The 14,280-nt window shown below is 39.2% G+C and overlaps 2 protein-coding genes across 2 annotated transcripts; both read left to right on the top strand.

Annotated features, from left to right (window-relative positions):
• The first annotated feature begins 1,239 nt into the window (after positions 1 to 1,239).
• LOC147855592 (pentatricopeptide repeat-containing protein At5g27110-like) lies at positions 1,240 to 4,145 on the top strand. The gene has a single exon (XM_087330438.1). The coding sequence runs from the start codon at positions 1,279 to 1,281 to the stop codon at positions 3,832 to 3,834; it is 2,556 nt and encodes an 851-aa protein (XP_087186564.1). The 5' UTR covers positions 1,240 to 1,278; the 3' UTR covers positions 3,835 to 4,145.
• A 6,587-nt stretch (positions 4,146 to 10,732) lies between these two features.
• LOC147855591 (SPX domain-containing protein 2-like) lies at positions 10,733 to 13,147 on the top strand. The gene is made up of 3 exons (XM_087330519.1): positions 10,733 to 11,287; positions 12,170 to 12,320; positions 12,417 to 13,147. The coding sequence occupies exons 1-3, from the start codon at positions 10,832 to 10,834 to the stop codon at positions 12,983 to 12,985; spliced, it is 1,176 nt and encodes a 391-aa protein (XP_087186645.1). The 5' UTR covers positions 10,733 to 10,831; the 3' UTR covers positions 12,986 to 13,147.
• The last annotated feature ends 1,133 nt before the right edge of the window (positions 13,148 to 14,280 follow it).

The raw sequence follows: 14,280 nt of genomic DNA, 5'->3' as shown, positions 1-14,280 counted from the left end.
ATCCATGGATATTAATATATATTGATCATCATTTAGTTTTAATTCTTAGTGTGGGCTTCACATGTTCACCTTATTTGGACTGTATTTTAGTAACAAGCCAACATGGGTTTGATGTTCAACACTTGGAATAGTTCATGCGTTGTATAAGTGGCATAAACAAATATAACCAAATGCAATAATTGATAACTTTGTTATGAGTTTCATGAAAAAATATTATCTCTTGAGATTGGAAAAAATAGAATTCTAGTTTGCTATGTATGTTGGGATGAATTGAAACTTCACAACATGAAATTACAAAAGACTAATGCAACACTAAATGTTGATTGATTGATAGATATACTGGTAACACTTATAAGGTAAGTAGGAGTTTGTTTGATGACAATGTGAAACATTCATCTTCACATTAATGTAGAAATATTTCTCAGATGCTTCAAATGATTTCTGGTATTGCATTACTCATAACAGTGAAATATTAGCAACCATACTTTCATGTTCAATTTCGTTCACATAAGAACAATAATCATTCTTTTTTAATTGATGCCCAAAACTAATCACAACATATCATATAGCTATTTGGCCTTTACAAGGTGTCCATATACTATCAATATTTATTCAATCTAATTTCTCATAAAGGCCTCGAAATCCATTAGAGCATACCTACACAATTACATATTTGGGTCTTGATTGGAGAGAGTTTCCGGTTGAGGGAACACGTTAGAATTCTCACAACAAAGGTAATGATCGGCGATATTGAACTTCGTACAAATTTGCGGCCGGACCATTTCCCAAATAAATGGCATGGTAGGCGACTATGCATGAAAACCACTGGAGAAGGTAGTTATGTCGGTTACTTGCGGTTGCCCAAATGGGTTTGTGGATCGCCCGTCCGATCGGTGGATCGGTCCTTCAAAGAATGGTGCACATTTGTCTTGTCTTTCGAGAAGCAAGTCGGGGTTTCGAGGTCCATGCCCTGTTCCCTCCGTTGGATTGACCTGATCCGATCCGATCCAATCCAATCCAATCCAATCCATCCTTCAAGAATGCCCATTGGATTTCGAGAAACACCTATGATACACACAACAATTTGGAGGTCCAAATGCTCTGTTCCCTGCCATGGATTATCCAGGAGGAGTCTGATGATCAATGTGCTATGTTTGATCAGCAGCACACCTCATCGTCGTGTTACTGGATAACTCAATTCTGAAGATCAAACATGTAGAGATGTGATATATGTATGTATATATCAGCCTGTTACCACAGAGCAAGCAAGATAAAGACATGGCTGTGCCTGTGCCCATATCCTGTACAGTAGGCCACTCTGTGACTTCTGTAGAGCTGCCGCCTATGATGGATATCATCTTGAATCTCCAATCGTGCAGAGACAACAAAGACCTCTCTGCTGCTCAACGGGTCAATCTCCGTATCCATGGCATCGGCCTCGAAAACCATTTCGGCAACTATCTTGTTCCTATGTTTGTTGAATGTGGTAACATCCCCGATGCTCTTCAAGTCTTCTCCAGGTTAGTCTCTCCGAATGAGTTCTCTTGGACTTCAATGATCCAAGGCTATGTAGAATGTGGAGAATCTCAACACGCCATTACCTTGTTTCACATGATGCAACGAGAAGACTCACGTGTGGATCCGAGCAGATTCACTTTTCTTGCGATAGCCAAAGCTTGTGCAAGATTGAAGCATGCATTGCATAAAGGCTTACAAATCCATGCTATGATTGTTGAAGAAGGCTACGAAACTGATCTTTTCCTCGGAAATACGTTGATTGATATGTATTCAAAATCTGGTATGCTTTTAGAAGCATTCGATGTGTTTGATAACCTTGAGTGTCGTGACTCTATCTCTTGGAATGCTCTCATCACAGGCTTCTCTGAACAAAGCCTTTATGAAGAGGCTCTCAATTTCTTGGAAGAGATGCAATCGCAAGCCATTACTCCTGACATTATCACTTATGTTAGTGGCCTCAAGCTATGTGGCAATACACTACGTTTGAGGAAAGGAAGGGACTTGCATAGTGACATTGTGAGGAGAGGTTATGGAAATGATTCCTTTGTTTGCAGTGCCCTTGTGGATATGTATGCTAAGTGTGCCTCCTTTCCTGAAGCTCACAGAATCCTTGAACAATTTTCTAGTCAAGATGTGGTTATGTGGACCTCACTTATTGCTGGTTGTTGTGAATATGGACATATTGAGGAGGCATTAGATTGTCTTGAGAAGATGACCATAGAAGGCATCTCTCCTGATGTTGTGACGCTGATGTGCATTTTAAAAGGGTGTGGTGCAGGCCCTGTTACACTTGGTCAAAAGGTGCACATAGAGATTATGAAACGAGGTTTTGAAATTGATACTTATACTAGCAACAGCTTGATTGACATGTATTCTAATTATGGTTTACTCATTGAAGCCCAAGAGGTGTTCGACAAGATGCCAGTCCAAGATGTTGTGTCATGGAGTGCACTGATTGGAGGATATGTTGAACACGGCCATGAGGAGGAGGCCTTAAGTTGTTTGACTGAAATGACGAGGGAAAATTTCTCTCCAGATCCAGTAACGTATGTTCGTGGTTTGCAAGCGTGCAGTAGCCTAGGGAGCCGGGTCCGGGGTGATGCATTACATGCGGAGATAGTTAAAAGGGGATTGGAAACTGATTACCTCATTGGAAATACCTTAGTAGATTTCTACTGCAATTGTGATGCCCTTCTAGAAGCAGAAGAAGTGTTTGAAACATTGCAAATAAAGGATACTGTCTCCTGGAATGCACTCCTTGTAGGGTATGTGGATCACAATTTCGGTGAGAAAGCACTGGATTGTCTCAAGCAGATGCAATGTGATGGGTTTTCGCCAGTTCCTATCACTTATATCTACAGCTTGAAAGCTTGCAATGGTTTTGAAGCTTTAGATAAGGGTCAAGAGCTACATTCACAAATTATTAAAGCGGGGTTGGACAATGATTGTTTTGTCTGTAGCAGTTTATTAGACATGTATTTCAGATGTGGCAGTGTTCTAGAAGCACAAAGTGTTTTTAGTAAATTACATTCTGGAGACCATGTTGTATGGAATACTCTGTTATCCGGATTTGCAATGCTGCAAGAGAGTGAGGAAGCTCTTAGATCTTATGCAAGGATGCAAGAGCAAGCTCTGCTGCCTGACGCAGTAACTTTTGTCAGTATGCTTAGAGCATGCAGCAACACAACAGATCTAGAAATAGGTAAAAGAGTCCATGCTCAAAATCATAGAACAGGTGGATTTCTGGCAAGTGACATGGTATTAGCAACTGCTATCATTGATATGTATGGCAGATGTGGAAGTGTGCATAATGCAGAGATCGTCTTTGATACCATTCAGGCTGGTGACCATATAATGTGGACTGCCTTAATTACTGCATATGCTCAACAAGGAGAGAGTGAATCTGTTTTCCTGACTTTCAAAAGAATGAAAGAAGCAGGTGTACAGCCAGATGCAATCACATATCTTCATGTGCTTAGTGCTTGTAGTCATGATGGCCTTGTGGATAAGGGTAGGAAATATTTTGATTCAATGACTAGAGAGCATGGAATCATTCCCATTCTTGAACACTATAATTGCATGGTTGATCTCCTTGGACGAGCAGGACAACTGGAAGCAATATCAGAAATGCTGAATACTATGCAAGTTGAACCTGATGATGTCACATGGAATACCTTACTGGGTGCTTGTAGGAGATGGGGCAGTATAGAAATTGGTAGATCTGCCTTTGATTGTTTAGTTAAGTCAGATGTGAAAGGTGCTGGAACGTTTGTTTTAATGTCGAACCTCCTTGCAAATGTTCAAGATACTGTGTGATTATCAACTAGTCAGGATTGTTCTGTTTATTCAGATGGAAACTTTCAAGGTTCTATGATGTCACATGTGGCACCCAAGCATGTTCCATTGTAGGAATGGTGTGTCATCCAAATGTACATTGCATATTTTGGATAGATTGAGGGAGAATTGGTGGTGTGTAATTTGCTCTACAATACACTCATGGATGAGTATGTAAAGAAAGACGGTGCTGACAAGAAGCTCACGAATAACAAAAGTAATACAAGCTTGATCTACTAGTGACGTAGCGGGAAATGGGTCAATAAAATCGTTTGGAAGTTGACGCATGTTTTCTAAACAAAACTGAGATGGGAAGTCCCCAAAATTTGGAGAAGCTAATACTTCTTCAATTGTAATTTGGGCCAGAGCAAGTGACTGCAAATGGGCCAAAAAAATCTACAGAAACTTATTTGGACTCTTCTCATTGTAATTTGGGAGTCGCCTATGATATTCATGGGTAAGAACAAGTGTCTGCAAATGGGCCAAAACAACTTATTTGGGAACTTTCACATCGTAGGACACCACACTCAAAAAAGATGTGTGTCAAGGTCAAGCTTAGCACCGAGTGTTATTCAACCCTTATTATAAGTTAAAGGACAAAGATTGTTTTCAGTAATGCAAAGTTTCAATGGCATCTTGAAAGTCTCCTGCAAGAAATCAGTATTAAATTTGTTTTTCAAAGAATCTGGGAATGAAAGTAACAGCAGAAAACAAGTCAGATGTCTTCTTGGTATTGTGACTTGCCAAGAAATCAAGTTATCAATAGAAGATTGGCGTAAAATAACGCATTTAATAAGAAAGGCAATTTATAGCTTATAGAAAACATGAAGTCATATATGACCTTGATTCCTAGATGGATACATAACAATGAATTGGCAAAGAGTGCTTCGGAAAACATCAGGTGATGACAGGTCTTGCTTCTTATGATTGAGTAAATTCTGATGCTGTAAAGGTGCATAAGTAATATGAGCATAAGCAGTGTTAATGGAGCTCAAAATGTGAGGAAAAGAAACTATGTTGTATTATTAAAATATGTAGGCATAACAAGTATGCTCTGCACTTTGCACATGATAAAAATTATATATACACAAAATGATAGTTCCAATATGTCATAATTTTGCATAGGAATGTGTTGTCAAGTTTTGTTGTTTCTCCATGGATGTCCTAATTAAGAGAGTGCATGTTTTTTCATGTTCGCAAAATGTGGACATATACTCTAGCCGATGGTAAAACCAATGACTAACCATGTTATTGATATAGTATCGAGGCAAAGCAATTATTATGTGGCACAAATACTTTCATTCTCATGTAAAATAAGGCTGCTCATTCCACTTCTATAGCATTATATGCATTTTTCAAATGTGAGAGATTAAAGAAGATTATGGTAATAGGAAACATATGCCCTAGCAAAGGGCTAATGGCCTAATTGCTATTGGAACAATAACGAAAAGTTTAGCAATAAAGCATGCATTCCTTCTAGGGTTAAATCAAAAGATTACATCATTGTGTAATATACTTGTGAGATTCATCATAAGACCTACGATGCCATTTGAAAACTTGCTCATCATGCTCCATTAGAACAATGCATCTTTCTCCCAATGTCAACGTCTCTTTTTTACAAGAGCCTTCTCTTCAATCCACATGTTGGTACGATGCCGACATATATTACTAAATATGGAGCAAATGATAAAATGATATAATTCCGTACTTCCTCTTTCCTCTTCCTAATTATTGTTTTTCGTCCTTTTCTTGCACATAATAGATACGTTTCAAATTGGAGTATGGCATGGCTTACATAGTGTCGTGATATGACAAACTCTTTGCAAGAAAAATAGGAAGCGCGCCTTAAGACCAGAAGCAAAGGTTGAGCCCCGCCTCCACCTATGGAGTAAGTAAAATAACATTAAAAGTAGTGATATTTCACTTGTGTCAAAGGCTCCCACTTATTCTACACTCTCAAGTCATTTCACAGAGTCGAACTAGAGTCAAGCTCAACAGGGTCTTCTTTCCTCGTTGATCCTTCCAAACCTGAATGAACCTTATGACGACTTTGTCAAAAGCCCTCATCTAACACATCATTGGAAAGTGCTTGATGTGTAGATTTAAATATTCGTTTCTTTTAAAATTGTGGAACTCGTGTCCTCAATATGTGGAAATTTTTCTATGTAGAAGTTTTGAAAAATGGAATGGAACTTCTCACCAAATTTGTGATGCTTCTCACTTTTTTAGAGGTATGAATAAGTATCAATTATCTCAAAGAATTGAATTGGCACCGTGTCACCTTTGTTTGTGGGACCCCCTAAATTTGACCTTGAGTTGAAGATATCTTAATTCTTGTTGTGACTTAACCTTGCAACACACACATCCACCTATATGCTTCCTTTAATGAGCTTGAAAGGAAAATGTAAGGCAATATTCACAAGACATATACATCCTTGTATGGCTAATATTAAGACACCATTCATGCTATTGTATAAATTACATAGGAAGATTAGTTTTTATGGTTTTGTTTTGAAATAGTTTTACCTCTTATGAGAATTACTGAGTTTTACATGTTCCCAGGAGCTTAATGTACTTTTTGTGCAACATCGATGAAGTAAAATAATCGCTCCGCCGATGAAACTTTGACTGATAAGGAGAACTCTGAGCACTTTTATCCCTTCTAGGTGCACATTGAATGTAAAAATTTAAAAGTTTCTTTTACTTTTCTTGGCCCTTTTGGTGGTATGATATATTCTCCCATATACTCTAAAAGGACATTTTAACCTATTTGCCCCAAAATTGGCCTCTTTGAAAACAATGCTCATAAAGAAAACCACAAAAGACAAAAAGCTCACTCGGCGAAGACTAACAAAAGTTTCCTCGGCTGTGCAACATATCTCCAATTTTTTGGGTTCATGGATCTTGACATATCTCTTGAATGTTTGTACGAGCTCACTTATAATTGGAAATGCATTGACAACAGAACTCTCGTCTCCATTATGATTTGATCTAGCTAATGGTCCAATAGACATCGATGGGTCCTAAACTCTATGGTGACCACTTCACCCTTGTAATATGATGATACTTTGAATGCATACTAAGCCTCTGTGTGATCTTTACAAGTGAGAGCTTAATTAGCGGAGCTTTCCCCCTTATGATGCCTCAATGAGATTTGTTACTCTAAATGGATTGGACATAGGGATGACATAATCAATGTTGAAATTATAAGGAATAATGTGTCTTTAGAAGTGTAAAAATATACAAGCAATCTAATGACATCTAAATTAGACAGGCATCTAATTTCTATTGACAATTGCCTTTTTCACACAACAAAAGGTTTCTAAGGTTTATGTTCCATTTTATGAACAATGGCATGCCTCAATTTACATATCGATGGGTGAATGGAGGATAATTTGTACTCTACGAACAGTAAAAACGTCCAAATGTGAGCACTTTTCTTGTGAGAGTGACTTGAAGATTTTCTGATCATATCTCAAATGCAACAAAACATGTGACTAAATTAATCAAGTTTATCAATAATTATGACGAGCTAGAAAATGGATGGTACAACGTGCAAATGCTAACACGTAGGGAAATATTTTCCTTCATATGCTCAATTTAGTAATGATAGGATGTTAGTGGCTTCCACATGTGAAAGTCCCATGTTGTTCCAAATTAATACTCTAAACAAAAACAAAAAGGCCTTTATTGAAGGCGGCTTCCCATCATGTCCCACATCAATAGCATGGCAAAAATGAAAAAGACTATATGGAACCATAATTACAAGATAATGGAAACCAACAACTTGAGCTCCACGTAGAAATGAGCATGTTCACTCGAAAAAGTGAGGCTCGATAAAAGACTTATATCCATTCGCAATGAGTTTTTTCTATTCATATAAGATTGAGACCACTTACTAGATTAGAAAAAAAAACACAATGTGTTGCCAACGATTACAAATAGAAATGAGTGTGAAGAGTTGCAACTTGAGCTCCGCGTAGAAGAAACAAACATTTATTCACTTGGGAAGCGAGGCTCGATAAGGGACTTGATTCCCATTGGCAAAGAGTTTTTTCAAGCCATGTAAGAATGACGCCTCTTGCTCGATGAAGAAATATAGAGAAAAAACATGTGTAGCCAATGATTACAAATAGAGTTGAGCGTGGAGATCCAGATAGAAGAAAACAAACATATGCTTACTCGAAGAAGTGAGTGCTATGAGGATAACCATAATTGTAGTCTCTAACCTTAGGGTTAGGTGTGGGCTAACTCGTAAGGAATGAAGGGTGAATATTGGATTATTCTCAATTCTACAATGGACGATAACTTTCGTGAGTTTCAACACTTGATTGCGTACAATATGCAGTGAAGTGTGAAACAAACCAAGGGCTAATGTTTGATCCAATGTAACAAGGTTAGCTACCATCATTAATGAGTTTGTCTTTATTGTTTGTGATAGAGACCATGGCAATGCAACAAAGTTCTAGCATTGTACACATGTTCATCCTTCTTCAAGCCCAAGGTACAATCCATGTCTGAACTTCACGATGTCAGATGCCGACGGGGAACTCAAATCCATCTCTCACCTTTGCTAAGGGGTGGTCCAACACCCTTTCTTCCATATTATATCCTTTAAATTTGCTTCATATTAATTTGGATTCTTATAGCAAGGCTCACTGGGAGGCTCATATCCATTATTGGCAATGAGTTTTTCAAGATGTATGAGATGGACACCACATGGCATATCAATGCGTGGCAGGTTAGAGACTAAGACACATACATTCTTTATCTCTCTCTCTCTCTCTCTCTCTCTCTCTCTCTCTCTCCTTACTGACATGTATGAGATGGACACCACATGACATATCAACACGTACTAGGGCAGAGTGACACACACACACACACACTCTCTCTCTCTCTCTCTCTCTCTCCCTCTCTCTCTCTCTCTCTCTCTTTTCATAATTAGCTTACCCTATTGGTAAGTTGTTACACTACAAGCCATATATTGTGTCCATCTCATTTCCATAGTGTCCTTCTTGTGTGAGAAAGAAAGAAATATTAACGTGTTCGAAGGCCAAAAATTGGCCCATGAGACTATTGGTGTACAACAAAACGGGGTATTTATCCAATCATCAAAAAAAAAAAAAAAACTTAAGCTAAAAGAGTTCTAGTATTGTACAAAACATGGTATGGTGTAACATATTCGATAAAGGAAATGACTTTGCAGTAAGTCTATTTTCATTTCCACCCAAGCCTCTCGAAAAGAAGTGGGAGGTCAAAGGGTTTCGGTGTGGGTGTGACCTGTGGTCCCTGTGTTAGCCATGGCTTCTAGGCGGTGTAGCTCATGTTCCCTTATTTTCTTAATTGCTTCTACACCACGTCCAGTTGCTTTGAAACCCAACATCCGAGGGCGTTTGGTTCTTCTTTGGTTTTCTGCTTCATCAAGGAAGAGGCCGAGTGGTGCAGGTGTGTCGACATTCGTTGTCTCCCCCTGTCCCTGAAAAACTTCATTTGTTACATGTTGGTGAATATTAGAAACATTATTGTCAACATTTTGCAGCTTATATCTCTCTGTGTTGTTTTAGCTCTAGGATATATTTGCCTAATTTCTTTATATCTAGAGTATCTAATAGTTTGGGGAGGGTGGGAGAGGAACCGAGTATGTCTCGGTATTTTGCCCTTATCTCGGCGTAAGTTGGACACTTGCATATAAAGTGGTACTCATCCTCTATATCTATGTGACATAATCTACATATCCTTTCCTCTCTAGGGACTCCATTAGTACGGCCATTCTCAATCCCAAGTTGGTGAGATGATATTCTAAGTTGTCTAATGGCAACAACCATTAGTGCATTTGGTAAGAATGCATCTAGATATTTTGGTCGTATAATAAAACATAACTTAGAGAAGTGCATGAAGTCACTCCGAGAAGAATATAAAGTAAAATGAGAGAGAAACAGAGTAAGAGAGAGAGAGAAAGAGAGAAAAAAGAGAGGACAGAGTAAGAGAGAGAGAGAGAGAGAGGAACAGAGTAAGAGAGAGAGAGAAAGAGAGAAAAAGAGAGGACAGAGTAAGAGATAGAGAGAGAGAGAGAGAGAGAGGAACAGAGTAAGAGAGAGAGAAAGAGAGAAAAAGAGAGGACAGAGTAAGAGATAGAGAGAGAGAGAGAGAGAGAGGAACAGAGTAAGAGAGAGAGAAAGAGAGAGAGAGAGAGGAACAGAGTAAGAGAGAGAGAGAGAGAGAGAGAGAGAGAGGAACAGAGTAAGAGAGAGAGAAAGAGAGAGAGAGAGAGGAACAGAGTAAGAGAGAGAGAGAGAGAGAGGGACAGAGTAAGAGAGAAGAGAAAAAGAGAGAACAGAGTAAGAGAGAGAAAAAGAGAGAACAGAGTAAGAGAGAGAAAGACAGATATATATATATATATCATATATGTATTAACGGCTTCTGAGAGAGAGAGAGAAAGAGAGAGAAGCAGAGAGAGAGAGAGAGAAGAGAGGAGCAGAGTAAAGAGAGAGAGAAACAGAGCAAGAGAGAAGAGAGAGAAGCAGAGCAAGAGAGAAGCAGAGTGAGAGAGAAGAGAGAGAAAGTAAGAGAGAGAGAGAGACAGTAAGAGAGAGAGAGAGAGAGAGAGAAGCATAGCAAGAGAGAGAGAGAGAGAGAAGAAGCATAGCAAGAGAGAAGCAGATTAAGAGAGAGAGAGAGAGAGAGAGAGAGAGAGTAGGCCTTTTGAGGAATATGCTCTGTGCATGTGCCTTAAGAATCTTCTTGGATTCCTCCCAGAATATGCCTCCTTCACACCCCCACCCTCCCCTTCTTCTTCTTCTTCTTCTTCTTCTTCTCTCTGACGCAGGCGCAGAACAGAACAGGCTCAGAGTCCAGACACAGACACAGATACAGATACAGATACAGAAGCTCTTCCTTCTCCCTCTTCATCCTCCTCCTCCTCTCTCTCTCTCTCTCTCTCTCCCACAAAAGCTTCGATCCCTACTGTCTCCTCTGCGCCATGAAGTTTGGGAAACGGCTTCAGAGCCAGATCGATGAAACGCTGCCCGAGTGGAGAGACAAGTATCTCTCCTACAAGCAGCTCAAGAAGAGGCTCAAATCCATCTCCGCCCCTGATTGCTTCACAGACGCAGCTTTCTCTAGCCCTGAGCACGATCTCCCTCCTCCTCCTGCCATGAATCGGAATGCCCTACCCCATGGAAATGCTCCCGCCTCTGAAGAAGAGAACCCTGCCCTTCCTCCTCCTTACCAGGGCCCTAATTCCTCCCTTGACTCTCCTGATGGCGGATCTGCTCTCACGGGATCGAAGAGTAGCTCTGGGAGCGTCCCTGATGACTGCCACCAAGGCCTCCTAACTGCAGAAGAGGCCGATTTCATCCATCTCCTCAATGCTGAGCTCGAGAAATTCAACACTTTCTTCATGGAAAAGGAGGAGGAATATGTGATTCGCCTACAGGTATAGCTCTCCCTCTCTTCTCTATCCTTTTTGCTTTCAATCTGTTGCTCAAATGGGACATGGCTTCTTCACCTCATGCCCCCCAGGAAATTAACAAACACATTATTATCAATGCATCCTCATGCTAGAGAAGCTCTGCTTTTTTTCCTTAAAAGAATTGACTCTGGAAGACTTGGTATCATGGGACTGTTATCCTGTGCATTGATTGAACTTAACGTGAAGCTTTAGGACAAGGACAGGGCTGAATTTTCCAAACTATTGCATCCTTATCCGAGAAAAGCTTTTAGTTTTTTGCCAGGAAGATTTGCCTTCAGGAAGGCTGTATATCAGAACATTCTTTCTTTCTTTTGCTTGTGAAAATGAATCATCTGGATTTAATATACTAATCCTAATGGTTCTCTGCCCTGCATGAATAGGAGTTTGCTAATTTCCACCTTGCCTTCCCTCAAAGTTTGTTGAGTATGATGATTTCAGGAAAACTGCAGAGCTCTACATTTGAATATTTGAGCTTCACCATCTCATCTGACCACATAGCCTTAGTAGGGGCTATATCTCGGCAAAGTCGGTGTTAAGTGTATAAATCACTGTTGAAGCCCATAGCTATCGAGAAACTATATTCCATTTCTCACCTTGGGAATCACTTATCCTTGTGACAAAAGGAAGACTGTACCTCCCCCTTGGATCAAAACCTTTCATCATTAGAATCGTTGAGTTGGCCCATTGGTGCCACTTGGTAACCTGATAATCTTTCACTTTTAGTACTCTAAGACATTCAGGAAAATCAGCCTGGTTTAAAAGCATTAAATGGATCTAGTCACAATGGCGAGGGATTTAGTTTTCTCTTTGATGTGCTGGTTTTCAATGCTTTGTTTGTGATGATAGGAGTTGAAGGAACGATGTGAACGGATGAAAGACAAAAGGCATACAGGAATGTCACCAGACTCGGAGGAAATGATCATCATAAGGAAGGAGATAGTCAATTTTCATGGGGAAATGGTTCTGCTAGAAAATTACAGCTCATTAAACTACACAGGTATTTGTTGTCTGAATGACCTGGACGGAATAAATAAAGCGAAGAAATCTATGGGGGTATTATTACTGACATCTATCACATGAATTGCGTGTGTAGGTTTGGTGAAAATATTGAAGAAGCATGATAAGAGAACAGGGGCACTTCTTCGTATGCCTTTCATTAGGAATGTGCTTCAACAGCCATTTTTCACGACAGAGCTTTTGTCGAAGCTTGTAAGAGAATGTGAGATGAATTTGCAGTCCCTTTTTCCATCTCCATCCGCGTTCTCGGCTTCACGAGCAAACCAGGAAGAGCCATTGCCTGCAGCGGCTACTAATGACGGATCACCGAAAGAAAGTGTCGAAAAGACTACTAATAACAGCAAAGGCGAGTTAGAGCCATCGGTGTCAGCTAATAACGAGGATGGATCGCAGAAAGAAGCCGGGAATGCACCTTCATTGAATGGTGAAGAACTTGCTCTACCCGCAGAACAAACTAATCGCGAAGGGGAGGATGTGGATAGCATCTATAGGAGTACCTTGGCGGCATTGAGGACCATTAAAGAACTCAGGAAGGGAAGCTCTACTTATAATGTATTCTCATTGCCACCTTTCAGCCGGGAAGACGATAACGAGGATAAAGATTTGCCGCCTTGTACGACCATACCTATTTGTCCTCGGGACTGAAACCAATGCCATAATAGTGTTCTACAAGTTTGTGGATGGATCTTATTAATTAAAAGGGAAAGATTGTCATGCAATTGAATTCATTCTATCTCTCTCTTACTTCTCTCTTTCCCTGATATTGTATTACATTGTTATGTGAGATTTTTCTTTCTTTCTTTTTGACATATGAATTCAGAAACAGGCGGTTATTTAGTGTGTTTGTTAAGAGAACGCAACTTCCTTACATACGGTGAACTCGATATGTGGAGAGCATGCCATGTTACGAAAATTCGGAAGGCGAATAGTTTTTAAGTATATTCTTAAATTAGTTCAAGCTACGGGGGAAATTGACAAAAAACAGTTGTTTTTCCAACCAATGCATTGTGTGGAGGCCAGCAATGAATGTATACCATCCAAACGTGGAGATTTGCACTTGTTTATGAGAAGCTCCAAAAAATGAGTTATTGTTGTGCATTAGACCTAATTGTTCGTGTGGGATGAAATAAGAGTAGTTGCCGAATGAAAGTACCACCATATGTGTAACAACACTTAACAAAACTACATGATTCTACTATACATCATGCCTTCCCACAAGGCATGATGGTGGGTTTGTAAAATGAAATAAGTTACAATTAGAAAGTGCTTAAAAATGATTAGATGACCAAATTCCAACCATGTTATGTGTTATGGCCTAAATTTGGATTGCCATGTAACCTATAACTTCTTTAACTAGCTTCGGTAGCTTCGGTAATTTTATCTTAAAGATATTTGTAACCTAAAACTAGTTTTCCCTCTTGCTCACTTGTTTAACTAGCTTCAGTAATTTTATCTTAATAGATATTTCAAGATACTTTTGCCACACACAAAGGCATCATAACAATTCAATGGTTTTTGTGTTTATAGGTGTATACATTACCTTTAATTAAGATTTCTTCAATCTTTTTATAGGCATTTTATTTCTTAATTTAGTAAATTGAGTGTTCATATCTTAGTAGCACTTCGATTTTTGTGGGTGACTTGACATGGATTGGCATTTCAAATCAACATATTGATTTCCGTGTTTGTCGTTGTTGTCGCATAACTTTTCCACAAAAACAAGAATTCCATTGAGAGTAGATTCTTCAGAATATCCTCATACTTGCCTTTTACACTTCTACTCATGTTGGTCCCCTTTGAAACAAACATCATCATAACTACATGTTTCCATGCTCCATTTGAATTTGATAAGAAGTTTAAACTACTTATTGTCTTATTCATTCCATATTAAATTGAGAATTGCATATAACCTTTTAATCCTTTTTTTGGTCTCTCTAGTT

Source organism: Azolla caroliniana, unplaced genomic scaffold (genome assembly GCF_043228905.1).
Source record: "Azolla caroliniana isolate FFs.n. ecotype wild unplaced genomic scaffold, voAzoCaro1.0.p SCAF_14, whole genome shotgun sequence".
In the NCBI taxonomy this organism is placed as follows: Eukaryota; Viridiplantae; Streptophyta; class Polypodiopsida; order Salviniales; family Salviniaceae; genus Azolla; species Azolla caroliniana.
This window is presented reverse-complemented; position numbering and strand designations above follow the sequence as displayed.

Bases quoted from the DNA above. Each gene is read 5' to 3' on its own strand.
- LOC147855591 (XM_087330519.1), top strand. From the start codon at position 10,832: ATGAAGTTTGGGAAACGGCTTCAGAGCCAGATCGATGAAACGCTGCCC. The intron at 11,288-12,169 runs GTATAGCTCTCC...TTGTGATGATAG, and splicing joins AATATGTGATTCGCCTACAG to GAGTTGAAGGAACGATGTGA. The intron at 12,321-12,416 runs GTATTTGTTGTC...TTGCGTGTGTAG, and splicing joins CAGCTCATTAAACTACACAG to GTTTGGTGAAAATATTGAAG.
- LOC147855592 (XM_087330438.1), top strand. From the start codon at position 1,279: ATGGCTGTGCCTGTGCCCATATCCTGTACAGTAGGCCACTCTGTGACT.